General features: G+C 41.5%; 1 protein-coding gene across 1 annotated transcript in view; it reads left to right on the top strand.

Annotated features, from left to right (window-relative positions):
* Window positions 1-27,990, top strand: part of MACF1 (microtubule actin crosslinking factor 1) — a 325,960-nt gene that overhangs the window by 210,672 nt on the left and 87,298 nt on the right. Inside the window, exons 41-55 of the mRNA XM_080800760.1 lie at window positions 994-1,143; window positions 2,660-2,893; window positions 4,145-4,345; window positions 7,067-7,585; window positions 8,581-8,757; window positions 9,016-9,139; window positions 9,947-10,155; window positions 10,537-10,854; window positions 14,035-14,201; window positions 15,659-15,815; window positions 17,723-17,840; window positions 21,801-21,863; window positions 22,520-22,761; window positions 23,670-23,799; window positions 24,471-24,670. Of these exons, the coding sequence (XP_080656886.1) occupies window positions 994-1,143; window positions 2,660-2,893; window positions 4,145-4,345; window positions 7,067-7,585; window positions 8,581-8,757; window positions 9,016-9,139; window positions 9,947-10,155; window positions 10,537-10,854; window positions 14,035-14,201; window positions 15,659-15,815; window positions 17,723-17,840; window positions 21,801-21,863; window positions 22,520-22,761; window positions 23,670-23,799; window positions 24,471-24,670 (3,009 nt within the window). The remainder of the gene's footprint in view (window positions 1-993; window positions 1,144-2,659; window positions 2,894-4,144; window positions 4,346-7,066; window positions 7,586-8,580; window positions 8,758-9,015; window positions 9,140-9,946; window positions 10,156-10,536; window positions 10,855-14,034; window positions 14,202-15,658; window positions 15,816-17,722; window positions 17,841-21,800; window positions 21,864-22,519; window positions 22,762-23,669; window positions 23,800-24,470; window positions 24,671-27,990) is intronic.

Below are 27,990 nucleotides of genomic sequence, written 5' to 3'. Positions count from 1 at the left end.
TTGTTTGCTTTGCTTTTTTCAGATTCAGTCTGCACCCATCCTAACCCATGGAGATCCCGTTTTACAGCTGAAGAGCTCTTAGGAGTTCTCTTCCAGAGCCCTTCTATTTGTCCTAAAGAGGGGGAGAGAGGGCCAATGTGGGCACCTGTTTGTAAGTGCAGGTGACTAAACACCATCAGAAGGTAGAAACTGGTGGACAATGTTCTAGAAGGATGGTCAGGAGAACACATCATGCTCAATGGCTCAATTAGGTGCTTCAGTGTCATATAGTCGAGATGAGATTTGGAGAAAGGATCAGGCACAGAAACATATTCCCTCCCTCCCTGTGGGCCTGACTTTTGTCTTTGATATCACTTGTAGACACCTGAAGGAATGAGCCAGTTGCTATTCTTGGGCAGTTTCCTTCTCAAAATAGCCAAGCCTGGCATGTAATTATTCCATTTAATGGGTATCTGCATTTATGAGACGTTTGATTTATAAAGTTGGCTCAATTATTAAGAAGCTCAATTAGCTTATGGATTATCCAGATTCTTGATCCGCCCCCCCCCCCCCTGCTTAATGCAGGCCTTCTAATGTTCTGTATTTTAACTTAGTACGTAGCATATCCTCTAGTTCTGGTGGAGGACTTGATCATAACCACTAATTTATTATTATCTCCATTATCATTTATGGATTCGAAGCATCTGGGCTCCCTGTTCTCCATTTCCAGGGCTAGTAACAGCAGTCTGGCAAAAGAACTCCCAACCAAAACTGGGGAGCGTTCTCACCTGAAATTACCCCTGAATATAATCCAAACTGTTGACCCAAATCAACAGACTGTCCAAATGAGGGGAGCTTTCTGAATATGACTTCTGTGCTTTTTCCTGTTCTAGTCTCTCACCAAATCTTCCATCCTTAAGATATAACCTTTCTGTTTTACATTTCAGGGAGCTATCTTGTATTTGTAAAATGAGAATTTTTAATCATCTCTTGACCCCTTTGCATTTTAATTAGACCCTGCAGAAACAGCAAAATACCTGTCACCAGAAACTGGAGGATCTTTGCAACTGGCTAGGACGGGCAGAAAGTGCATTGGCAGGCCACCAAGGTAGAGCTACCCAGCAGGACCTCTCTGCTTTGCAGAAGAACCAGAGTGACTTGAAGGTCAGTATGAATTAATTCACTTTTCTCTTCCTTCAGCAAGTCTTCATAAAGGCTTACTATGTGCCAGGCACAGTGCTTCATGCTGGCAACATAACGGTAAATATCTCTGTTCTCATGAAGCTTAGAGTCTAGTGGGAGAGACAAACATTATACAGATAAGCACAAAAATGAACATGTAATTATTAACTGTTACATATATAGGGGCACCTTGGTAACTCAGTTGGTTAAGCGGCTGACTCTTGATTTTGGCTCAGGTCTTGATCTCAGGGTCTTGGGATCAAGCCCCATGTCAGACCCATATCCTGCTGGGCCTTGTAGGCTGCATTAAGGATAAGGAGTGGTGGATGCCTGGCTGGCTCAGTAGAGCATATGATTCTTGATCTTGGAGTTGTGAGTTCTAGCTCCACGGTGGATGTAGAGATTACTTTAACTTTTTTATTTTTTTTTTAAGATTTTATCCATTTATTTGACAGAGAGAGAGAGATCACAAATAGGCAGAGCAGCAGGCAGAGAGAGGGGGAAGCAGGCTCCCTGCTGAGCAGAGAGCCTGATGCAGGGCCCGATCCCACCCAGGACCCCATGACCTAAGCCAAAGGCAGAGGCTTAACCCACTGAGCTACCCAGGCGCCCTAGAGATTACTTTAAAAAAAAAAAAAAAAAAAGGTTGCCTGGGTGTCTCAGTCAGTTAAGCATCTGCCTTTGCCTCAGGTCATGATCCCAGGGCCCTGAGATCAAGTTCTGCATCAGGCTCCTTGCTTGGTGGAGAGCCTGCTTCTCCCTCTGCCTGCCACTCCCACTGTGCGCTCTTGCTCTCTCTTTCTCTCTCACCCCCGCCCCTGATAAATAAATAGATAAAATCTTTAAAAAAAAAAAAAAAGGCTAAGGAGTGATAACCAAAAGAGTATCAAGGACCAATCAAGTCTCAACTCAGCTAGAATCCTATCGTCAATTCCATTGTATAGAACAATGATCTCTTTGAGGACAACTCATTACAAAATAAACATCATGTTTGTGGACAGTCTCCTTTTTTGTCCTCATTAAATATTTGCTTAGAAATTTAAATTTTGCTTAGAAAATTAAGTATTAGAGAGGCACCTGGGTGGCTCAGGTGGTTAAGCATTTACCTTCTGCTCAGGTCATGATCCTGGAGTTGCAGGATCAAGCCCATGCTACCTGCTCAGTAGAGAGCCTGCTTCTACCCCTGCCCCTCACCCTGCTCGTGTGCTCGCTCTCTCTTTCTCTCTCTCTCTCTCTCTCAAATAAATAAAAATAAATAAATAAATAAATAAAATCTTAAAAGAAAAAGAAAATTAAGTGTTAGAATATTTCTTAAGTAAAAAAAATTCTTAGAAGTTCTTATCTACATTGGTTTAGGCCTAAACCCTAAGCAGATTACAGTCAGGGACACACACCTGCTGCAGGTGTGTGTCATCCTAGCCATGCCATCTGTGTGCTGTTAGCAGCCTTAGAAGAAGGAATGTTGACATCTCTGCCCTCTTTGTGTTCATGTGTTAAGGATTTACAGGATGATATTCAGAATCGGGCCACCTCATTTGCCAGTGTTGTCAAGGACATCGAAGGCTTCCTGGAAGAGAACCAGGCCAAGCTGAGCCCCCATGAGTTGACTACTCTTCGGGAGAAGCTTCATCAGGCTAAGGAGCAGTATGAGGCTCTCCAGGAACGGACTCGGTTGGCCCAGAAGGAACTGGAGGAAGTGGTGACCTCAGCCGTACAGCAGGAGACTGAAAAGGTAACCAGACTTCTTTGATACGTGGTGTTTTTCAAAAAAGAAAATTTTGGTATCTGGCAAATGAAGAAAAGGTGATAAGGGGAAACTGTCTTACAGAGAGCATAGAATCATAAAAAGAGGCTACTTCAGGAGCTGGTCTGTGATTTGGGAAGAAACATCCTAAAGGACTTTAAGTCAGGAATAGTTGGTAGGAAGTTCATATCACCCACCCCACTCCCAAAGAAAAAATATTTTTACTCTCTGTGTACTCAGTACTCTAATTGGAAGATCTTGGAAAGAACTTAGTGAAGAAGAGTAGTACCTTGGGGAGGAAAAAGCAAATGGCACATTTCAAACATGAATCTAGATTGATAATCCAAGAACACAAAGAGGAAGTATCTGGGGAGTCTCTGTATGCCTCACACTATCCCCAGGCTACCCTTGCAGATCAATGGAAAACTGAGGCACTGGGATAGACCTAGGAGAAGGTAAAGTCTCAAATGGTGTTCTGCACCCCCCTCAGCCCTGGCAGATTGAATTAGAATCCTTTGTCTGGCCATGGATTCTGACACAAATGGGGGAGATAGAAAATATGGAAAAGAGAAATAAACTACCTGACGGGGAATTCTGAAATATATGAAGGTATCACTTGGCATAACCTGTTTAATTAATCACAGTACTTGAACAGTCAGAAAATGGAATTCAGGAGGCAAGTTTTAGGACTTAATACTCTGTCTGGCAGAAAAAGGATGGGAGAAGTCTACATTTCCCTTAGGGAAGGGCAGCTGGTAATCGAGAGTGACTGTACTGTTTCTGACCCTGCCAAGCCAGGGTGTCGCTTCTGCACACCTATGAAGGATTCCATGAAACCTTGCTGGCCTGCCAGGACTAAATAATCTCTTAAAGCCTTTTAAATCCTGGGTTTTGCCACCCCCACCCCTCCCACGCATTTTATCGTAGGCAGCAAAGCAAGGTTTATCCTGCAATAGCAAAGTGGTAGTACAAAGCTCTCGAGGTGGAATAGGACCCAAGGGGGTTGCCCCCCCCTTTTTAAAAGCAGTGAGATACAGACAAAAATCTAGAGATTGTTTTAACTAATTGTTTCTCAACAGATGTAGAAGGTGCTCATTCTTTTTTGTGGATGCAAAGACCATTTATATGTAGTCTTAGAGCTTCGCTTCTTTAGCATGAAAGTCTTACTTTTTTCTTAATCTTTATTTGTATAGCTGAGTATCTAAGGCCTTCTCACTAGACTCCTTCTATGGCTTTCAGAGTAAAGCAGCAAAGGAACTGGCAGAGAACAGGAATAAGATTGATGCTCTCCTGGACTGGATGACTGCGGTACGATCTGAAGGACAGATGGAGCAGCTGTCAGGAACTAGCCTAGGGAAAGGAGCCTTTGATACCACGGATGCTCACAAGGGGGCGAGCCAAGCCCCAGAGGAACTGGACAAGCAATGTGAGAAGATGAAGGTGAGAATATTAGCCTGTCTTCACTCTGCTGGGCACCTCTCTGCTGCCCTGGGCAAGTCACCATAACCACCTTGCCCCTAAATCCAGTAAGCACAGTAAGTATGTGTCAGTTCATGCCCTCTTTGATACCTCAGCAGCTTTGACACTGTTGAAACACTTTCTCCTTTGCTTTCCAAAGCGCTACTCTGGCCTGGTAATCCTTTTTCCTTTCCTCTGGCCAGTTTGTGAGATACTGCTGTGCTTCCAGGAGGCAGCTACAGCCTCTTCTCATCTTTCAGAATATACTTCCTTTGGGTAGTTCTATCCACTCAAGACACTTCAATTACCACCTGTACTGGAGAAGTCCATGGATGTGTCCAACTTAAATGCCTGTGTGGAGCTTCAAACCAGTACATAAATCCATCTGCCTGTTTGTAACTTGGAACCACAAGCAGTTCAGCCTCAAAAAATGGAGCTTCAGTTTCCTCTGACATACCCTCCACCCCATCAAACTCATTCTCCTTCCTCTACTCCCACTTCATTGCCAGAGCTAGACATCATCTTCCTTCCCCTCCCTACTCTCCTGTATCGAATCAGTCATCAAATCCCCTCTTCTTAGATCTCTTTCAGAGTCATCCTTGCTTCTCTGTTTCCCCTGAGCTATGATTGTGGTTTGGACTACTGTCACCTTCCATTTGAGTTGTTACGGCAGCTTCAACTGGTCTCCTTGCCTTGTGCCTTCTACCCTCCCTCCTACATGACTAAGTGATCTTCCAAAAATACAATATCCTTGATTAACCCTTTTTTTTTTAAAGATTTTATTTATTTCTTTGACAGACAGATCACAAGCAGGCAGAGAGGCAGGCAGAGAGAGAGGGGGAAGCAGGCTCCCTGCTGAGCAGAGAACCCGATGCGGGGCTCGATCCCAGGACCCTGGGATCATGACCTGAGCTGAATGCAGAGGCTTTAACCCACTGAGCCACCCAGGCGCCCCGATTAACCCTTTTTTTAATGGTTTCCTGTCACCCTCAAGAAACCATTCCTTACTCGCTCTTTATCTCTACCCGTGTATTCATTATTCAGCAAATATCGAGCACCTGCTGTATGTCAGGCATTGGAGATAAACCAGTGAACCAACCAGAGGAACTGTCTTCTAGGATATTAACTGGCATATGCAGGCATACTTTATTACATGATTGAAAAACAATATGTTTAGGGAAATTAGAAAACACATGGATCACCTATTTAGTAGTGACACCTTTATAGCAAAGAAAATCTGGCTTAGTTAGAATGCTTCTACTGAATAGCCTATGTCATTGCTTTGTTTTGTATTAATAGGATTTTGCCCTCTTGCATGCTGCTGTTATGCTTAGAGATCCACTGTAGGGTGTCCCCCAAAGCTGTGGCAGTCATAACAGCACAGAGCAGAGATGGTCCTATTGTCTCAGGACTGCTGGCAATAGTCAGCCTGACCAGGGAGCATCTCCATCCTAGGAAGGAGAATGCCTTACTTGTGGGTGGATGAGAATGGAAACACCTGGGGGGTGTACAGACAAGCTATGGTACTACCCCTTACTATCTATTTGAGAAGGAAAAATTTGTCACCCTAGCTTCCCTGAGATAATGTTGGAAGCTGATGCTATAGGTTGCTGATACAGGTTGAAACTGGACAGTGTTCTGGAAAAAATTAGGCTATTGTCCTGATCTAGGAAGTTGCATAAACGGTATAGATAGGCAAGAATACTGACTGAATCCCCACTATTGTCTATTAAGACTCAGGAAGAACATTTTATTTTGTTTTATTTAAAAATTTATTTATTTATTGGGGGGAGAGAAGCTTGCATACAAGGTGGGGGAGGGGCAGAGGGAGAGGGAGAGAGAACCTCCAGTAGACTCCCTGCTGAGTGTGGAGTCCCATGACCTGAAGATCATGACGTGAGCCGAGATCATGACCTGAGCTAAGATCATAACCTGAGCCAAAATCAAAAGTCAGTTACTTAACTGAGCCACCCAGGCACCTCTAGACTCAGGAAGAACATTTTAAGAAACAAAACAAAACAACCACAACTCCCTAAAATAACTTACATTCCATTGAAATAGAAAAAAGGTCCATGTGTAAGCACATAGACAAAGCACATACAAATAAAAAATACAAATTACCTATGCTCCAGAAATACAGTTTACTCTCACTGTTTCTTTAAAGGATTAATTTTCTAAGAACTTTCCTAGTTGGACAGTGTTCAGGGATATTTCACAGCTAATGGAGACTTTACAGCTAAGTAGTTGTAATTTTTATATTGTCATGTTTGGCTTATCCAACTTACTCTCCCCTTCCATTAATATGGGTAGTTATGAGCTGGCCACTTGTGCCTTCTCTTAGACTTAGAATGGTTTAGTGAAGAGAGCCAGATTCTAGACTTAGTTTGTCCCTTAACTGCCTGTATGACCTTAGTCAAGACATGTAACATACATAGATATTGTCTGCTTATATTGCCATTTGTGCCCCAAATCACTTGAGATATTATATGTGAAGTCTCTTAGAAAACCCTAAGATCCTACATGTATCAGTTCAGCTGGGACTAGTATATGGCATAATGCTTAGAAAGTGAGAGATATTGAGAGATACTGATTTTTGACCATCTGGAAAAGTGGCCTATTGAGATCTCTACTTCTAACTGTAGACATAACCGAATTTTTGTGGTATCCCTACTGATCATTCTTTGGGGGGAATTTTTTTGCCAGGCCCGTCACCAAGAATTGCTGTCTCAGCAGCAAAATTTCATCCTGGCCACCCAGTCAGCTCAGGCCTTCCTGGACCAGCATGGCCACAATCTCACGCCTGAGGAACGCCAGGTGCTACAGGACAAGCTAGGAGAGCTAAAGGGGCAGTATGCGACTTCCCTGGCCCAGTCAGAGGCAGAGCTGAAGCAGGCTCAGACACTACGGGACGAGCTGCAGAAGTTCCTACAGGACCATCAAGAGTTTGAGAACTGGCTGGAGCGGTCCGAGAGAGAGCTGGAGAACATGCACAAGGGAGGCAGCTGCCCCGAAGCCCTTCCCTCCCTGCTAAAGCGGCAGGGGAGCTTCTCAGAGGATGTCATTTCCCACAAAGGAGACTTAAGATTTGTGACTATCTCAGGGCAGAAAGTCTTGGACACAGAAAACAGCTTTGAGGAAGGCAGAGAAACATCAGCCACTGGAGCCTTAGTGAAGGGCAAGCTGAAGGATGCAACAGAAAGATACACTGCTCTCCATTCAAAGGTACCGTGAGAGTCCTGACAGCCTCTGGGGGGGGTGGTCATGGGAGCCCTCACACAACAGTGGGTAGTTGCTGGGGCTTAGGATAAGAACCTTAGGACACAGTGAGTGAGCTGAATTGTATATTGACCACAGGAAGAATGTCTTTATGAGCTCTGCAAAAATGCAAAATGTGGAGGCCCATGGGTTAATGCCTGACCCCAGCAGTATCAGGGGTATGTCACTCTGGTAAGGAAGGTGGAGGTGCTCGCCCTCCTGTACCCTGACCAGCAGATGTGGGCTCCCTAGAGACACAGTACAGGGGAAGCTGGAACCACGTAGACAGTCTGTATTCCTGCACAGAGCATCTAGGGTACATCCTTGCCTTCCTCCCTATCAAAGAACTCCTGTTAGCTCCCAAACTGTAGAATCCATTCAGTTCTTACCTGTCTTCTGCACTTTGCCAACATCTCTAACCTAGCCAAAAGGAGCACTCTACCTCCCAGTCCCTTCCTACCTTAGCCTGCAACCTGATGTGTAGTTCTTTGGTGGCTTGCCCTACACCTCACTTAGTCTTTGTGGGTATATAATATAAAGTTGGGATGAAAAGTATGGATCAAACAACAAAGGCCCAACTTTCGGAGATGGTTGCTACTCATCTGTTCCTGGAGGCCTCGGTGCTAACCTTCACTGTGGTTAGAGTGAGATCCTGTAACAAGGCCAGACTTTTCTTTTCTTTCTTTTTTTTTTTTTTTTAAAGATTTTATTTATTTATTTGAGAGAGAGCGTGAGAGGGGAGAAGGTCAGAGGGAGACGCAGGCTCTCCGTGGAGCTGGGAGCCTGATGTGGGGCTCAATCCCCGGACTCTGGGATCATGACCTGAGCTGAAGGCAGTTTTGCTTAACCAGCTGAGCCACCCAGGCACCCAAGGCCAGACTTTTCTTTGGACCGTGCCTAGGAAGCTGCTGTCTTTAGCCGGACCTTGCATAAGCCTGCTCTCCCTTTTTTCTCTGGCACAGTGTACACGATTGGGCTCTCACCTGAATATGCTCCTAGGCCAGTACCAGCAGTTCCAGAGCTGTACCGACAGCCTGAAGGCTTGGATGCAGGCCTGTGAGGCCAGTGTGGAGAAGCTCCTTTCAGATACTGTTGCCTCAGACCCTGGCGTTCTGCAACAGCAGCTTGCAACTACAAAGGTAGGCCAGGGCGCAGGCTGTTCTACCAGATGGGTAGAGTACCCCGAAATAAAGCAAATACTCATAAAGGTAGTGGTTGGGATGCCTTGGACCAGATCTGATTCTTAAACACTTAATTCTAACATCTGTGGGTACGAATAAACAGAAGTATTCTTTGTAGAATATTCATAGTAACACTATGCTAAGTAGCCCTTGGTTCCTAGACCCAGCTTTGATTACTCAGAGGTTTTACTTTTGGCCTTTTTCATGGACAAGCAGCAGTTGCAGGAGGAATTAGCTGAGCACCAAGTCCCTGTAGAAAAGCTCCAAAAAGTAGCTCATGACCTCATGGAAATTGAAGGCGAGCCAGCCCCAGACTGCAAACATGTTCAAGAAACTACAGGTATGAAGCAGCAATAGCAAGAACACTCCCTTAATTCTCGTGCATGCCACTGTTTTGTAATACATCAGACTGTATTGTACAAGTATGTGTGGTGCTGGCTAGGGGCTAGGGACATAAACAGCAAGAGCTTACTGTTCAGCGAACTTTGTTCTTGTACCATTGAAGATCTTTGAAATCTGGTTTCAGCCCCTTTCCCCAGGCATGCTGCCCTCTAGCCATGCCCTGCTTCTTTCCTTTCCCAAGTAAACTAGTCATTTCTTCATTACTTTACCCCTGACGTTTTCCCTGTGATTCAGCTGCTAACATTTATTGAGAGCTTAGCATGTGTGATGAAATCTTGCTCAAGCTTCTAGATGTACCTGAGCGGTTACTTCCTTTGTAAAGTCCTGGCCACCACCTCCAACCCCCAAAAGAAATAAAAGATAAGAAAGAATCATTCTCCTTTCAGCCTTCTCTAGTACATTACTCTTAGCGTCAGTATAGCACTTGCAGTTTTATTTTTATGGCTAGTTGTGATGTACCCTTTTCTGCCTATGCTGAATGTTTACAGTCTTAAGTTTATAGAAGCCAGGGACTTACCTTAATTATCTTCAGTCCTCAGCATCCAGCACAATTTCTGGCACTTGGTAGGGGCTAAATGATGCTTTGTGAATTTGGCTCAAATACAAATGCACTTTAAGCTTATCCCTTCTATTTGTCTTAATGTCTGTTATTATTGTAACTAACACGTGTGATTTATATATGTTGTTTTTAAAAGCACAACATAAAAATAGTCTCCGCTCTCTTCTCATGGCCTTGGTTTTCCAGATTCCATACTCAGCCGTTTTCAAAGCCTGTCGAGTAGCCTGGCTGAGCGCTCTGCTCTGCTGCAGAAGGCGATTGCCCAATCTCAGAGTGTCCAAGAAAGCCTGGAGAGCTTGTTGCAGTCCATCAGGGAAGTTGAACAAAACCTGGAAGAGGAGCAAGTGGCGTCCCTGTCCCTGGGAGTCATCCAGGAAGCCCTGGCCACTAATATGGTGAGACCTAGGCCCAAGAGTTAGCGTCAACGGCGTATTTGCTATGTTCCGTGATTACATCATTTTGAAAAAGTATCAGGAAAAGAATTCATTTCCATGAATCCTCTAACAAGACTTAGAGATGATGACTAATCCACGTAAAGATATTTCTACCCAATTTCTAAACCATTTAAGCTTGAGGAAGAGTGGCTCAGCGAAGTCATTAATGGAATGCAGTGGGGAACTAAGGGGATAGATGTTTGTATTCCAGAGGCTCAGTCATTTGTAGTCCTGCCTTCCTTGAGCAGGTGAGCCTGAAATTACTAGAAAATTATTGGTTTGTGGCTTGAATATCCTAGGATAAGTGAGCCAGGAGCTGACCGACACATTTTTTGGTGACAGAAATTGAAGCAGGACATTGCTCGGCAGAAGAGCAGCTTGGAGGCCACCCGTGAGATGGTGACGCGATTCATGGAGACAGCAGACAGTGCCACAGCTGCCATGCTGCAGGGCAAACTGGCAGAGGTGAGCCAGCTCTTCGAACAGCTCTGTCTCCGGCAGCAAGAAAAGGAGAGCTCCCTGAAGAAGCTTCTGCCCCAGGCGGAGATGTTTGAACATCTCTCTGATAAGCTGCAGCAATTCATGGAAAGCAAAAGCCGGATGCTAGCTTCTGGAAATCAGCCAGATCAAGATATTGCGCACTTCTTCCAGCAGATCCAGGTGAGACTGTATCTGCCACAGTGGGAGAACAAAGAGAAAAGAAGGGCAAGGAGGGGACCAGCAATCACGGAGTACATAGTATGTCAGTCAGTCACAGAAACTCTACCTACATTCTCTTAAAGAGCTCACAACCAGGGGCGCGTGGGTCGCTCAATTGGTTGAGCATCTGCCTGTGGCTCAGGTCATGATCTGAGGGTCCTGGGATCGAGCCCCGCATTAGGCTTCCTGCTCAGTGGGGAGTCTTCTTCTCCTTCTGCCTCTGCCTGTAGCTCCCCCCGCTCGTGCACATGCTCTCTCACTCTCCCTTTCAAATAAATAAATAAAATCTTAAAAAAAAAATTTATCATAACCACCCTGTAAACTAGATACTGTTTGTCCATTTTTTAAAAAACACCCTAGATTTATTTTTTACACATTCTGCATGTTCAGCCCAGATCAATGGGGCTATTTAGCTCATCATGGTCACTCAGGGATCAAGTCATTGCTGACTTTATCCTGCCCTGCACCTTCATGACTACTGCTGCAGCAGGGAGAGGGCATATCAAATCCATTTTCATTTCATGTGTTAAAGCAGGTTTCACACCTGGCTTTCAAGGGAGTGGAGAAATGTGTTCCTACCGTATACCTAGTAAGTGCAGTTAGAAATGTTTGACAAAGAGTCTTACCTACTACAGATACAGAGACATGTGCAGGAGTAGGATTGTAGGTCAGAGTGTATGCCTATACTTAATTTGACCAAGGAGTGGCCACCTTGGCTCCAGGTGCCCACATTGCCACCTGTAGGACCTCAGCATTCCTATGTCCCCACATTGGTGCCTTGGGATTATCCAACTAACTTTCTCCGTATTAAAGTGGGATCTCATACTTTGGTTTGCTATCCTTTTGAGTTTTGTTTTGAGAATTTTAGATGTACAGAAAAGTAGAAGGAATGGTACCAGCATCCTTCTCACCTAGATCCCAGTCTGTCAGGATTTCACCATTTTACATTCCCACCAACAATCCATGAAAGTACCTGTTTCCCCTGCAGCCTCACCAGCAGAACAGCATTTGAGTTCCTATTAATCTGATTGATACAACATAATATTTCAATGTGGCTTTTATTTTTATTTCTTCTCTGATGAAGTTGAGTATATTTTTATACATTTAAGAGACATTTATTTGTCAACTCTTGGTTCATGGCCTTTACTATTTTCTGTCAGGAGTTTGTTTTGTTCTTTTCTTCTTTCAATTTGCAAGAGTTTTATATTAGGGAGATTGGTTCTTTATGTGTGATATATTGAAAATCTTTTTTCACAGTTGTCTTTTGTCTCTGCTTATAGGGGTTTTGGCCATGTAAAAGGCTTTTAAATGTTTACATAGTAGATTTTATCACTTTTTATTGAACATGTGTTTTTTTAAAGTCTTTTACCACACCCCGGTTTGAAGGAATTCACCCATGCTTGCTTCTAGAATTCAAATCATTTCTTTCTTTCATTTACATTTGAATCTTTTAACATTTCAAGTTCATTCTGAGATAGAGTGCACAGTATGAATCTAAGTTCTTTTTCTGAAGGTCTCTCTAGTTATTCCCAGTATCATTTCTTTGAAAAACCCATCTTTTCCCCAGTGATTTGAGAAGTCATCTTTATCAGATATAGAATGTCCATGTGGACTCAGGTCTGTTTCTGGATTTTCTGTTCTGCTTTGTTGGTCTGTCTGTTAATGAACCATATAGCATGCTATTTTTTATTCTAGAGCCTTCATGGTATATTTTACTAACTAGGAGGGCTAGTCTCTCTCTCTATCTTTTTCTTTCAGGATTTTCACACCAGTAACTGTACATTTATTTTTCCATGTGAACTTTAAAATCAACTTTATTGGGGTGCCTGGGTGGCTCAGTGGGTTAAAGCCTCTGCCTTCAGCTCAGGTCATGATCCCAGGGTCCTGGGACCGAGCCCCGTGTCAGCCTCTCTGCTTGGCAGGGAGCCTGCTTCCCTTCCTCTCTCTGCCTGCCTCTCTGCCTACTTGTGGTCTCTGTCTGTCAAATAAGTAAATAAAATAAAATAAAATAAAATCAACTTTATTAATCATAGGGGGAAATTGGTTTGTTTTTTTTTTGAAAAATTGGTATTTTTATTTGGATCATGTTAAATTTATTTATTCACACATGCATATATGCACACATACATAGGCACACACACACATCTTTGTGAATGTCTTTCCATTTATTGAGGTGTGCTTGTGTCTGTCAAATATTTTAAGGTTTTATTCATAAGGGTTTTGCATGTTTCTTGTTAGTTGGTTCTTAAAATTGTACCTTTTATGCTGTTATTGTAAATGAAGTTTCCACTCTTGATTTTATATGTTGGTTTTATATCCTGCTACCTTATTGGATTACCTCATTGTTTAATTGTATTATTGATTCTCTTGGGTTTTACAAGTATACTTCCATATAATCTGCAAATATAGTCTTACCTCTTCCAATTTGTATGCCACAGATTATTTTCTCTTACCTAATTGCATTGGCTATTATCTTGAATACAGAGTTAAATAATAGTGGAGAGTGTATGTTTGCCCTGTTTTACAGAAGAGGTAGGCTATAGAAGCTTAGAGAAATTTTGTAGTTTAAGATCATAAGCTAGAAGTAGCAAAGCCGTGATTGATTTTCAGAAGTCTTTTTGACTCCAGAAACCTCCGTTCTTTTCATTCTGTCATGCTGCCTCCCAAATCTTTGAACATTTGTTTAAAAGAGACAATATTCTGGGGTGCCTGGGTGGCTCAGTTGTTAAGTGCCTGCCTTCGGCTCAGGTCATGATCCCAGGGTCCTGGGATTGAACCCCACGTCAGACTCCCTGCTCAGCAGGAAGCCTGCTTCTCCCTCTTCTACTCCCCCTGCTTGTGTTCCCTCTCTCACTGTCTCTCTCTATCTGCCAAGTAAATAAATAAAATCTTTTTAAAAAATAATAAAGGAGACAATATTCATTTTCAATTCCTAGCCACTTTCAGGTGGCCTGGAAAAATTCTCTGTATTTATTGCTTTGATCTAGTAGTTGACCCAGTGAGCATGCCTCTTTTCTTGTTCCCTCTTGTCCTACAGATTAGGGGGGACTTGCCTCCGATTTAATATAGATATCTATTTTTTTAGAGTGTATTTGTTTATAACGAACAGGGATTTAGTACATTTTCCTGTTTGCTTAACAGGAGCTCAGTTCAGAAATGGAAGATCAACAGGAGAACCTTGAGACTCTTGAGCACCTGGTCACAGAACTGAGCTCCTGTGGCTTTGCACTGGACCTATCCCTGCACCAGGACAGGGTGCAGAACCTCAGAAAGGACTTTACAGAGCTACAGAAGACAGTTAAAGAAAGGTGAGTTTTCATATATTGGTCAATTGGGGAAGCTCATTTTTTTTTGCTATTGAATAAAATGATTTTCTCTTCTTCCTTTAGTAGAAAAGATGGCATCAGGAAGTCTGCTACTGAGTTGCAGGAGATTGGAAAGTGCCTCTTTTAGGCAAAGCTATTTAATCTACTTGGTGCTTAGTGGTTTTCTATTACTAAATCATGAATTCCTTCTCAGTAATGGGGCTCAGTTTCCCTCTGTACAGTCAATAGCCCAGATCACCTGGACCTAACAGAATAAATGTGAGACAGCAAGTGGGATTGTGACAGAATTTGAAATAAAGAGAAAAATTGGAGGAGACTTTCCAGATGTAATTAATAGTTATATTGGTTCTCTTTCTGCTTGCTTTGACCACATTTAAGTTGTTTTGGAGGAGAGTCTGGATTCTTCTTTTAAGGGAAACATGGGAATATATGACAGAGGTGGCTGATTTCAGATTATCTGCTGACTGTTGAAATGCCATGATTGCATTAGAAAACCTCACATGGGTTTAGGAGCTTGGTAAGACTTCCTCTCTTGGTTTAGCCATATATAATCTTGATTTGGCAAGTGACTGCCCGAGGAAAGTGACTGGAGGAATGCAGTTGCTCAAAACAACACTGTAAGCCCCAGGTTACTTAGTGGAGAGAAGGGGGACAGAGGCCAGGAAAACTTGTTCTTTCTCTGTATTCAGGGCCATTTAGCTGTAGGAAGAACCAGGATCTCTGGCTTCAAGTTTGATAGATGTGGCCACTTCCAACATTTAATTTTGAAATAGAATTCTCCTTTGTCCTTGGCTCATTTTACCCATTTGTATGCTTTTTTTTCCCCCAAAGATTTCATTTATTTATCTCTATCTCTAGGGAAATAGAGAATGAGCAGAGGGGAGAGAGAGAAGCAGGCTCCCCACTGAGCAGAGAGCCTGATGTGCTCAATCCCAGGACTCTGGGATCATGACCTGAGCTTAACCAACTGAGCCACCCAGGAGCCCTTAGCGTGCTAAATCTAACTTCTCTGAGCCTCCATTTCAGCATTTTGTTTGCTAACGGGATTAGCATATGAATTAGGCCTTGAAAGAGTCAACTACCTAAAAAGTGACAGAGCTGGACTTCAGATCCAAAGCCTACATTCTTTCCATTGTATCATTGCACCTAAATAGCAGGCTCCTTTTCATTTCTCTCACTTTCACTTTAGCCTGGAGTAAGATTGAAGACTCCTCTCCCCAGAAATGTCCAAACAAGGGCAACAGATTCCTTAGTTTGTTGTTCTCCTACATTGTATGTGCTGATTTAGCCAAAGCTGCTGTGGAACAGATTATGGAAAAGAACAGGCCCTGTAAGGAAAGATGCTTGGAGTCCCAGGATGAGTGTAGTTTTAGATCAACTTGGCATCTTTATGAAGCTTAGTCTGGCAAGTAACAAAATGCCTTCGATGTTGTTGACAGAGAGGAAGATGCGTCATCTTGTCGGGAGCAATTGGATGAATTTCGGAAGCTGGTTAGGACCTTCCAAAAATGGCTGAAGGAAACTGAAGGGAATATTCCACCTGCAGAGACTTTTATGAGTATGAAAGAGCTGGAAAAGCAGATTGAACACCTGAAGGTAGGTGAACAAACAGCTCCAGGAGCCAGGCTAGATAGCAGTTTGGAAGGGAAGTGTGGCCAGGGAAGTGATGTGACAAGTCCAAGTTATCCTTCTGCATCAGAATAGAAATCCTTCCATTTTCTTTCTTTTTTTTTTTTTTAAGATTTTATTTATTTATTTGATAGAAATCCTTCCATTTTCTTTATGTGATTCACACCTACCCCTACCCAAGCACTGAGCACCAAAATGTCTCCTATTTAAAAACCAAAACCAAAAAAGTAATCTGGGAAAAGATCTATTAGGTTTCAGCTGTTTTTCAGATGTCTCTCCTGCTGTGGTGAGTCATAAAAAAGATAGTTGTTGAAGTCCAGTCCTTGAGAAGCTTACACTCTTCCTGTGTGTTTGAGAATTAGAAAGTAATGTATGAGCAAGTGACCGGTTGCATGATCAGGAAATTGAGGAAAGAAGAACTAGCTCTACAGCTAAGAAAGGAAAAGTTAGAATCAGCTGGTTGGATGGTACCTTCCAGAGTAGGATCAACTTTTCTCCCATTCCTGGCAGAATTCCTTCTTTGATTCAGAGTCATTCAGCCTCTGCTTGCGCCTCTAACACATCTCTTCTTTTTGTTGAAATCAAGCCATATCTACCTCCAGCTACTGCTTGTGCATTCTCCTTATTTGCTTAGTAAAGCAGGATTTATTTTCAGCCAGATGACAGAGAAAGAGTTTGGTTGCTTTCACAGAGGGAGTGCCAGGAGCATTTGCTGTGAGGAATCCCCTAGGGCAGAGGCTTCCCCATTTCTAGGTTCACAGTGTCCTTAGTGCTTCAAGAAATTATTCAGGGTACCTCAAGGCAAAAAAGAGAAAAGAAAGAAAGAAAAAACTAAAAAGTCTCACTTGCTACCTGATTAGGTCTCAATAACTTCATAGTGGTTGTTCACATGGTGTCCAACAGATGTCACTGTACTTCCCTCAAAAATTTAAAATACCCTGTGAGTCGATGCCTGGTTTGGGAACTGTGGCTCTTTGGAATCTAGAGTGATTAATAAAGTAATTGACAGTTGTGAATTCACAAGGCTCGGTTTGCAGTTAGGAAGCATGAGCATGGCTCTTTCTCTGCTGCTGGGCAGCTTAAAGTAAAAAACAAACTAAGTAGATTGTCAGGGAAATTCAGTGTGGAGGAAGGGATTCAAGGCTAAGAAGGTGCCCCTGCTTTGGAATTAGTGGAATTCTACTTCTGTGACAGGCGATCCACATCTAGAGACAATATGACCTAGTTACTCAGATGCCTTTGTTTCCTAATGGTTTTCTATGGTAATGAGAGCTCCAGCTTTAAGAGCAATATAAAAGTTACCTTGAAAATGCAAAGTGTAGCCTATGTGATTCTGTGTGTTTCTCTACATCTCAATATCTAGCTCCACATTTTACTCTCCATTTGCCATTTCCTTTCTATTCTTTACATGCATGCCATTCCCTCTTACTACGTTATTCTTCACTCAAAGCTGCCCTCCCTCTAGGCAGAGTTAGATGTGTCTCCTCTCTTGCTCTCAGGGTTTACTGACTGTATTTCTGTAATAGCATTTATCGCATTATAATTCAATTGATAATCTGACTTCTTAGTTTTAGGAACTGTGCCATAATCCCATTTTGTATCCTCAGTATTAGGCATGATGCCTAGCCTACAGTAAGGCTTGATAAATAATTGATGAATGAATGAATGAATGAGTGGGAAGATCCTGAATATTCCAGGATATCGTTCTTTCACATCATGGCTGGTTAAACCAAGATCTTGCAGTGGCTGAATACACAAGGGTGGTCACTTAATGCTTAACAAAAGTTTAGGGGGTATATGTACGAGAGCAGGTGTCCCTACTGATGAGAGGAATATCCACAGATGTCACTTACATTTAGCTGTTATGTTAACAGGGTCTTCTAGATGACTGGGCCAGTAAAGGAAGTTTGGTGGAAGAAATCAACTGCAAAGGCACTTCCTTAGAAAATCTCATCATGGAGATCACAGCACCCGATTCCCAAGCCAAGACAGGTGAGTATAGGCTCTTAAAAATGCAGTAAATAAACATCATTCTTCCCTTTGACTGTTGGCCTTTGGTTATGACCCCTTATTTAATAAAAGTCAGAATCAAGGTTGATATGAGAATGAAGGGGAGCGATCCACAAGCAGTCTTCCCCCTCAACCTGATCTGTTCCCTATTTGCTATATAACTTTGCTCCACTTTGCAGAATTCCTTCCTATGATGGGAAAAAGTTAAGGGACTAGTTGGCCTAAATGAACAGAGAAGGATTAAAATAAGATTTCCATCTCGGCAAGTTTCTTTTTTTTAAACGTGGAAATGGATGGCTATGTATCATCTTTAAACTAGAGTCAGCCCTGGAGAGTATAAGCAAGATATCTTGAGAGAAACTAGGTATTTAGGAGTCAGTGTTGGTCTACCAAAGACTGCCACACTTCCTGGAAGTGAATACAAAGATTGTGCCCAGATGTATGAATAATCTCTGGTTGCAAATTAAGTCTTTCAAACAAAATCCCTATGAGCTTACAGTCACTTTCTGGTTTTTTAATTGGCATCTCATAGGTTTTATTGCCAGACTGTGTTAGTGTACACCTACGAATCACTTCAGTCGTAGGGCAAAAGTTTATTTTTTCCTCCTGAGAACAGCCACTTTTCTGTTGAAGTTTGAAGAACTCTTGGAACTACCCAGAAATGACAACATTTCAGGGAATTGGTGATTCTTATATTGCAACACATGAAACCTCTAAATTCAGGGACTTACTAGTGTGTGACTACATCAGGAGTCAGCAAGCTTTTTCGGTAAAGAGCCATATAGTAAATATTTAAGGCTGTGAGCCACATGGGCTCTGTCACACTACACATCACTACTACTGGAGCACAGAAACAGTCATAGACAATATACAAGTGAACGGATGTGGCTGTGTTCAAATAAAACTTTATATACAGAAATAGGCAGAGGGCCAGATTTGGGCAGGATAGTTTTTTGACTCCTAGACTAGAGCATTGGTTTTTCAAACATTTTAAAACACTAAAATATTTTTTAAAATAATCTCAAATAGAACTCTACTACATAAAACAGATACAAATGATATTTTGTTGGCATAAATTTCCCTTATAAGAAAATTTATAGCACTTTATCTATTATGAAATTCATCAGTAAAAACATTAAGACTATCTTAGGGAATATAAAGTTTTTTTCTTTTTAAGATTTTATTTATTTATTTGACACAGAGAGAGATCACAAGTAGGCAGAGCAGCAGGCAGAGAGACTCCCCGCTGAGCAGAGAGCCTGATGAGGGGCTTGATTCCAGGACCCCGAGATCATGACCCGAGCTGAAGGCAGAGGATTAATCCACTGAGCCACCCAGTGGCCCCAGAATATAAAGTTTTGACAAAGGATTTTTGGATGATAGCTTTATTGTGAGATTTATTTCTCCCATTTTGTTTGGTTGCATTTTATTCAGAAAATACAAGTCATGCAGATAAGTAGTTGTAAAGGATGATGAATGTTTTAAAAGTTCACTTTACAGTTCACCTGTGTTAGAAAAGATTGTCAAAGTCTTGGAAATGGACAACAGAAAAGTATGGGGTGTCCTTTCAGTTAAGTGTTAGGCATTGTCTAATAGGCTTTGGGAAATTATTTGGTTCTGAGTGTGCATTTACTAAACTGTTCTAGAGTTTTGTAGATAATTGATAGTAATGTAAGTGATATTTGTCCATAGCAATTCAAGTAAATTTTGCCCAATGGGAAAGATAATCTCAAGTATTATTGTCTTATAGATTGCTTACCAGTTTCCCATTAATTACTCATTTATTAATTTCCTCAAGAGTTATGCGGTAGAAATTATACATTTAGTACAGGTGAAAGAAGGGGACCGAGGGGGCACAGTAACTAAGATGTCACCCACTATGTAAGTGATGCAGCCTAAATTCAAACACAAATATACTCGATTCAAGGTGAAAAAAAAAAGTTCACTTTATAGTCTCAGAATACTCCTCAGTTAAACTGAACTAGAAGCTTGAAAGTGATGTAATAAATTCTTGTTTCCAAGTTAAATCACCAAGAATTTTATTGAAGAATCACATTCTTTTCTTAAACATAGAAAACACCTAAAACTGGCACAGAGGACAAAAGCTTGCCTATAACCTAACATCATCATGACCTGATGTGTTAAGAATTCTGTTACCACATGGTTCTGCCCTAATGAGAGCCTGCTCTGAGTAGATGCACCTTAGACTTTCTTGTCACTTTCTTTAATATATACACACGTGCTGTAGATGTCTTTCTTTGTACGAGTGGACACATGTAGGTTTGACTCCTGTCAAGTGCTGGCAAAGAGTTACAGCTTTTCCAATCAGTGACACTCAAAAAGAAGTTTAAATGTAGGTGGGGAGGTACAGGAGCTATTTCATTTTCTCCCCAAAGCAGCATACATTGGTTGTATCTAGTGAGTTAAGATGTGGTGTTCAACATAATCGAACGTGTGTGTTTTCTTGCCATTTCTAAGTAGTCAGAAATATATTCTGAAGATTAAATCTAAACCAAACATTTACAGAGTCCCTAAAGCACCTCCTTTGCTGCTTTGAAGATCACTAACCTGAGTGCTCTCAAAGTTCTGTTCTACCTCTGAAAAATCATGAATATTACAGTTCTTGACATTTGTGTAGCTCTTTTTGTTTTATAAAGTGCTTTCACGTACACTCCCTCATTACCTCTCTCCAGTGACCCCATCAGCGCTGACAGGATAGCTAGTATTATCTTCATATACTAGAGAAGACATTGAGGTCTATCTGCAGACTAAAGCTCACATACCTAGTGAGCAACGGTATTGGCCAGGACCCTCTTCTCCCAGTTACTAGTCCAGTTTCTCTTTTGGTCATCCTCCTATTGCAGTGGAATATGATCTTTTTGTTTGATCCATTTTTTCACTGAAAATACAGTAATATTGGGGTGCCTGGGTGACTTGGTCAGTTAAGCGTCCAACTCTTGATCTCAGCTCAGGTTTTAATCTCAGGGTCCTGAGTTCAGGCCCTGCGTTGGGCTTCGCACTGGGTGTGGAGCCTACTTAAGGAAAAAAAAAAAAGTACAGTAATGTTAGCATTTAAAAGTTTCAGAGTTACTATATTTTAATATATAACCTTAACATAAACTTTTCCAGTGAAATCAGTGCACATGAGAGTTTTATTTACTCCTTGTAATGTAACATTATATCATGACTATTCTTCACATTTCTGTATAATTTCTATAATTACATGATCTGATTTTTATTTAACTTGGGACGCTCCTAAAATACAAGGAATCAACATGGGAAGAATATAGGTGAAATCGTGGTAATTAGAAACAGAACCAAAGGCCTAAAGCAGAATTTATGGGAATATTTATGAGTCAGGTTTATTGGCGCTTAGAATTTCCGTTTTCTGGTGGGGAAGGAAAGCAGAAAGTCATGGAAGAAAAGACAAAGAATCTGCCTTTTGAAGCAATATAAGGACTCATTTTGGATGTCTTTATTAAAAGACTACTGCTCCTTCTGTCCTTAATTACACTCATTGTTCATTTTTATCAAGTTGAAGGACATTGATGTTAAAGTTGAACCTTTTGGCTTTATTATAAATCCTTGTTCCAAAGTGTGGCAGACAGCACAGATTATAAAGATGTAGTCATTTTATCAGTACTTGCTTTGCAACATTGTGGCAGGATCCAAAGATTTCAAGTCAGAGATTGAGAAAGGGAATTCAGGTTTCATTTAGAACGGGTTAGGAATCACTACTGCTAAGAAGCCAAAATACCTGAGTGATGCTCTCTTGCCTGGCAGCTAAAATGATTTGTCTCTTTCCATGAGTATGTTGTCTTGTGCTGTGTTAACCTCCTGATACCTGAGCTTAAAAGTGAGTGCCAGAGAACAAATTCAGTGCCTGTATGTATTCCTAACACGTTTGTCTTGCCCTGTTTGTCTCCCTGTCCTTCTGCTCAGGTTCCATACTGCCCTCTGTAGGAAGCTCTGTAGGCAGTGTAAACGGATACCACACCTGCAAAGGTGAGAATGTCATTTCACAGTGCTTCTTTGTTGGATGTGTTAGGACAGTGTTCACATTGGCATCTGTGTATGTTTCTGTATATGTGAAAGAACTGCTGCCAGGATGGGTATGAGGGTAAAAATCTGGGGAGAAGCCACTGTGATGCTTCTTTGCTGGGTCACTAAAGGCTAAATGGGTTGGCAGCCAGTTAGATACGGTACTAGGAAATAAATTGAACCACCAGATAAGACCAGTGAGGAAAGACCTTGAAGAAGATATATGTGAATCTTTGAGTCCTAAAGAAAGCCACATTAGAGGTAGTCTAGTCTAACCCTCAGCCTCCCGGCTCCATGATTTCTCTGTTATTTGGAGAAGGGGGGGGCAGAAGAATGCCCCAAATCCTTCACTCCCTTCACTTCTGCAGTTCCCAAGTGTATTTAGCATTTTATTTGTACATCTGAGTACCTAATGTCAAAATCTGAAAGCAGATTAATGAAAGCTCTTTTGCTTTGTATATACAAACAAGAACTTTTATGTGACTTAGCAGGAATAGAATCTCTAGTTCACTAGAAGGAGTAGGAGAGACTTTTAATCCTGTTGAGTAATTTAGCATGAGGAGCCCATGGGGAGGCTTAGAGAGCTATTCCCAATCTGATTTTTGTTTCTGTGATACTAGATCTGACGGAGATCCAGTGTGACATGTCAGATGTAAACTTGAAATACGAGAAACTGGGGGGAGTGCTTCGGGAACGCCAGGAAAGCCTTCAGGCTGTCCTCAGCCGAATGCAGGAAGTTCAGAAGGAAGCTGGCTCAGTGCTGCAGTGGCTCGAATCAAAAGAGGAAGTCCTGAAAGCCATGGATACCTCTTCATCTCCAACCAAGCCAGAAACAGTGAGAGCCCAAGCGGACTCTAATAAGGTACTGTGTTCACATTAGTTGCATCCCAAATGCTAAGCGGAAGGCACTGTCATACCAGTGTTCCTGCCCAAGCCCGGGACCTGAACATGGGACACGGCCACCCACCCAGGCCACAAGGAGCCCTTTCAAAGGATTAATATGCCTAAACTCTCCTAGAAAATTTTCTTACCTATGAAATGAGAAATTATTATAAATAATATTCAGAAACGAAACCAGGCACACCCGATTGGCTCCGTCAGAAGAGCATGTGACTCTTGGGGTCGTGAGTTTGAGGCCCACATTGAATGTGAACATTACCTAAATAAAACTTAAAAAAAGAAAAGAACAGATCTGTTTACAGAAGGAGAATATCCCTCCTCTGAAGTATCAGCTCACTGAGAATGGGATTTTGTTTTCCCTATGATGCTGTAAGTCAAACCATTCTCATCAAAGCCCCTTTCCAACTCTTGGGGATATTTAAGTGTAGCTGTGATTACGGTTCTTTCTTAAGGTTGACATGTAGGACTAGGAAAACTATCGGGAAAAATAAAACCATATAGAAAGTCCTATCAAAAAAATGTTTTTGCCAAAATTTTTTATATTCTAATTGGACATAGCATGCCATCTTTTCCAGCTACATAAATGTCCTTGACATCACCATCATCGTCATTATCATATGGGATTAATAATACCTTTTTACTGGGTTCTACCGATATGTTGTACATAAAAGAAATTTAGATCTTGTCTGATTTTCATTTTAAAGTAAAAATTGAAGCAGAATTGTTAAGTGTCTTAAAATCATAAAATAAGTCACGGATAGAATCAGAAGTGGAGCCTTTAATTGTGGCCCAGTCTTCCAGTACTTTCCTCCACACACATAACTTTCCTGTGCAGAAGTCTCATAGCATCCCTGATGTTCTCTCTCCTAGGCCTTCCTGGCTGAATTGGAACAGAATTCTCCCAAAATCCAAAAAGTAAAGGAATCCCTGGCTGGATTACTGATGGCATATCCCAACTCACAAGAAGCAGAAAACTGGAAGGAAATGCAAGAGGAGCTCAGTAAGTATTCAGAGGGGTGTTGCAAATTCACTAAATTGCTTCTCTTTGAAGCAAATATAGAATTTCAGCACATCATATAAAGCAGGACTTATTTTTAGTTAATTTTCATAAGCAATCAAGAGGCCCAAATAGGGGTAGGGAGTGAGTGAGTCTGATTAGGAAAAATAAATCTAGAGGTTCCACTCAACAGTCTCAGAAGTTTGGCTTTCTTGGGCAAGTCAATCTGGTAGTCTGCTGTGATAAGGAGAGCATTGGTGATGAAAATGAAAAATGGGAAATAATCTATTTACTGGAATTATTCTGTGTTCATACTGAACTATATATAAATGATATTATGAATGTTTATTGGCATGAAAAAAATCACTGGCATGAAAGATGTCTATGATATAGTAAGAGTTAAATAACAGGCCATAAAATAATACAGTATAAGATAGACTTGCATCCGTGTGTGTGTGTGTGTGTGTGCTGTGTAGTTTCATATAACCACCACCACAATCAAGTACAGAACTGTGTTATTTTAGTTAAAATTAACTGAAGGTTATTTTTAACTTAAAAATTTTAAACTAATGCTGCAGGGGTCATTTCCTGTAGTTTATTAGGAACATAACTTAGGGATCAGGCCAGTGACTGGTGAGACTAAAGGAACACATTCTCTCATTTCCTCTCTACAGATTCCCGGTGGGAAAGGGCCACCGAAGTGACCATGGCCCGGCAAAGGCAACTGGAGGAATCTGCAAGTCATCTGGCCAGCTTCCAGGCTGCAGAATCCCAGCTCCGGCCCTGGCTAATGGAGAAGGAACTGATGATGGGGGTGCTGGGGCCCCTATCTATTGACCCCAACATGCTAATTGCACAAAAGCAGCAGGTCCAGGTGAGCCACAAAACTTACTGCATTAAGCAAAGAAATTGGAGTCACATGAACCTGGTTTTGAATGCTGCTCTCAGCAAGTAGGTTTCAAATGACCCTAGGCAAGTCACTTAACCTTCCAGAGTTCTTTTCCTCCTTTTAAATGAGATGTTTATAAGGACTTTATCACAGTGCCTGTCCAATAGTGAATAGTCAATAATTGTATCATTAATATCATTAACAGAGGCAGTAAGATGAGTGGATGTGAGAATGGGGGATTTCTGATTACTTTGTAGAATTGTATTTTACTTTTAATCCCCAATGGTAGTGATCATTTTGCTTAATGTAATGTCTTATATCTGCTGGCTTTACTTAAAGATTTTCTGTTGCTCAAACCTCAAAAAAAAAATTGATTTACGTGTCCACCATCATAGAAATTTAGGTTGGTCAAATTATGTCATTTCTAATGAATTCCTGCTGAGAGCTTTTTCTTCTTCCTCTTCCTCCTCCTCCTCTTCTTCTTCTTTTATTGGGTAAGCACCAGAGAATATTCTCGTTCTACATCCTCTTCCAAACTTGTTCCATTCCTTCTCACCATCCAAGTTCCCTAAATCAAGACCTAAGAGTAGTTTTTGTTGTTTTTTTTTTAAAGATTTTATTTATTTATTTGACAGACAGAGATCACAAGTAGGCAGAGAGGCAGGCAGAGAGAGAGGAGGAAGCAGGCTCCCCGCTGAGCAGAGAGCCTGATGCGGGGCTCAATCCCAGGACCCTGAGACCATGACCTGAGCTGAAGGCAGTGGCTTAATCCACTGAGCCACCCAGGCGCGCCCACTAAGAGTAGTTTTTGAAGGAACCCTTTCTTCTAGCCCCTGCATCCAATTAATTATCAAGTCCTCTTTAGTTCACTTATAAATATTTTTCTATTCCAGTGGTTTTCAGACTCTTTGGTTTCAAAACACTTTTATACTCTTAAACATTATTGAAGACCCTAGGGGCACTGGATAGCTCAGTCAGGTAAGCATCTGACTCATGATTTTGATTCAGAGTCATGAAATTGAGCCCCGCATTGGGCTTTGTGCTTAGCACAGAACTGCTTGAGATTCTGTCTCTCCCTCCCCCTCTGCCCCTCTTTCTGCCCTCTCTTTCTCTCTCTCTAAAAGAAACAAAATCTTTTTCAAAAAAATTATTGAGGACCCTAAAGAGCTATTGTTTAGCTATTAATATCTATTAATATTTACTGTATTAAAAGACTAAAGGGGCACTTGGTTGGTTTAGTTGGCTAAGTATCTGACTCTTGATCTCAACTCAGGTGTTGATCTCAGGGTCATGAGTTCAAGACAGATGCTGAGTGTGGAGCCTGCTTAAAAATAAAAACAAAGAAAAACACTGAGGAATTTAAAAATATGTATTTACTGGGACGCCTGGGTGACTCAGGGTGGGCCACTGCCTTTGGCTCAGGTCATGATCCCAGGGTCCTGGGATCGAGTCTCACATCGGACTCCTTGCTCCGTGAGGAGCCTGCTTCTCTCGTTGCCTCTGCCTGCCTCTCTGCCTGCTTGTGTGTACTCTCTCTCTCTCTCACTGACAAATAAATGAATAAATAAAATATTTTAAAAATATGTATTTATTAATTAATTTTAAAATAACATTGGTAAAATTTAACATTAACATAAGTAACATTTTTTCTTTATGAAAAAAATAACATTTTCCAAACATAAAAACTTCAGTAAGAGTGGTATTGTTTTATGGCTTTGCAAATCTCTTTGATGTCTGACTTAATAGAATATTCTCATACATTTTCTTATCTAATCCTGCACTCAATCTTTTGCAATACCAGATGTCATGTAGCCTCTGGAAAACTCCACTGAACATTCATGAGAGAAAAATTATAAAAGGCAAATAATATCTTAGTATTGCTATGAAAATATTTTGACCTCACAGACCCTCTGGAAGGGCCTGGAGACTCCTCAGGCCCCCTAGAGCATACTTGGAGAACTACTGTTCTAATTCTCCATTCTGAGAGCTCCTCTCTTAGGGAGGTTTGATCTCAGGCCTGTACCATTGCAACAGCCTCCTAAAGTTTCTTTGTCTAGTGCATTCTCCACACAGTTACCAAATTATCTCCTGAACTCACACATCTGAATACATGAAAATACTTCGCTGGCTCTCTGCTGCCGATTGAACAAAGTCCAAGTACCTGCTCAGTGTCATATATGAGGCTTTCCACAATCTGGTCCCAGTTTGTCTTGCCAGCCTTGTTTCCCACTCTTCTCCCATATACCCAGGTTTCAGCTCACACCAGGTAACTCATCTTTTCCTTGAACACACCATACTCATACTGCTCTGTGCCTTTGCTACCCTGAGGCCCTCCACCTGTAATGCCGCTCCTCAGTCTGACTGTCTGCTCACTGGGAGAACTCCTTCTTTGTGTCCTCTGTGAAGGCTTTCCTGATTTCCCTCGCCCAGTTTTGTCATCTTCCACAGAATTAATCATCCTTACTTCTTGCTTTCACAGTGCCACGTTCTCATCAGTGTTTATCGTTCTTACTTTTTTTTACATTCTGTTTTAGTTCATCATTTACACATCTGTTATTCCTTAAAGTTGTGTCTTACTTATGTACTGTGTGAGTGATGAATACTTTCCATAAATTGTCTGATTTAATCCTTAAAACAGCCAAGATAAGTACTTTCTATGCTCATTTTATAGATGAGGAAGCTGAGATTTGGAAAACTTTAAGAACTGACCTAAGCTTATATATACAGTTCAAGAGTGATAGAGTCAGGATTTGAACCCGGCAGTCTGACTCCATAGCCTGTACTTTGAACCCTAACTACTTTGCTGAGTGAAACAATGGATAGCAAAGTGTAAAAAGACATGCTACTTGCTTTAAAGACGTTCATTATCTAATCATGCTATGCTGTAATGTATAGATTGTATGTGCTGTTGGAATTCCAAGAAAGAAACTTTGAAAAATCAGAGGTGTAGAGGGTTGAAATGGCAAGCCCAGCCAGTAATATAGCTAGCTCTGGGCCCAGGGCTCCAGACTTGCAATTCAGAGGCCTGGGTTTTGTCTGGCAAAGTTGATGAGGGCCAATCCAGAAAACAAGGCCAACCTTAGTAACTAATGTTGAAACAGAGTAGGACAAATAAGGAAAAGAAATAGAATAGGCACAATCAGTGGCCCTTTCAAAACAAGTTTTTATTAAGCAGTTGTTAGAAGCGATATTACATTTTCCTAGTAGCCTGGTCCTTGGAGTTTTCTGGTTTATTTTCGAAAGGAGTTGGCCCTAGTTGGCACAATCTAAAATCAGTTTTTGTTTTGACACTCTTTTTAGATCTG

This window comes from Martes martes (assembly GCF_963455335.1).
Source record: "Martes martes genome assembly, chromosome: 4".
In the NCBI taxonomy this organism is placed as follows: domain Eukaryota; kingdom Metazoa; phylum Chordata; class Mammalia; order Carnivora; family Mustelidae; genus Martes; species Martes martes.
The sequence above is the reverse complement of the archived record's forward strand: the minus strand, read 5'-3'. Positions and strand labels throughout refer to the sequence as shown.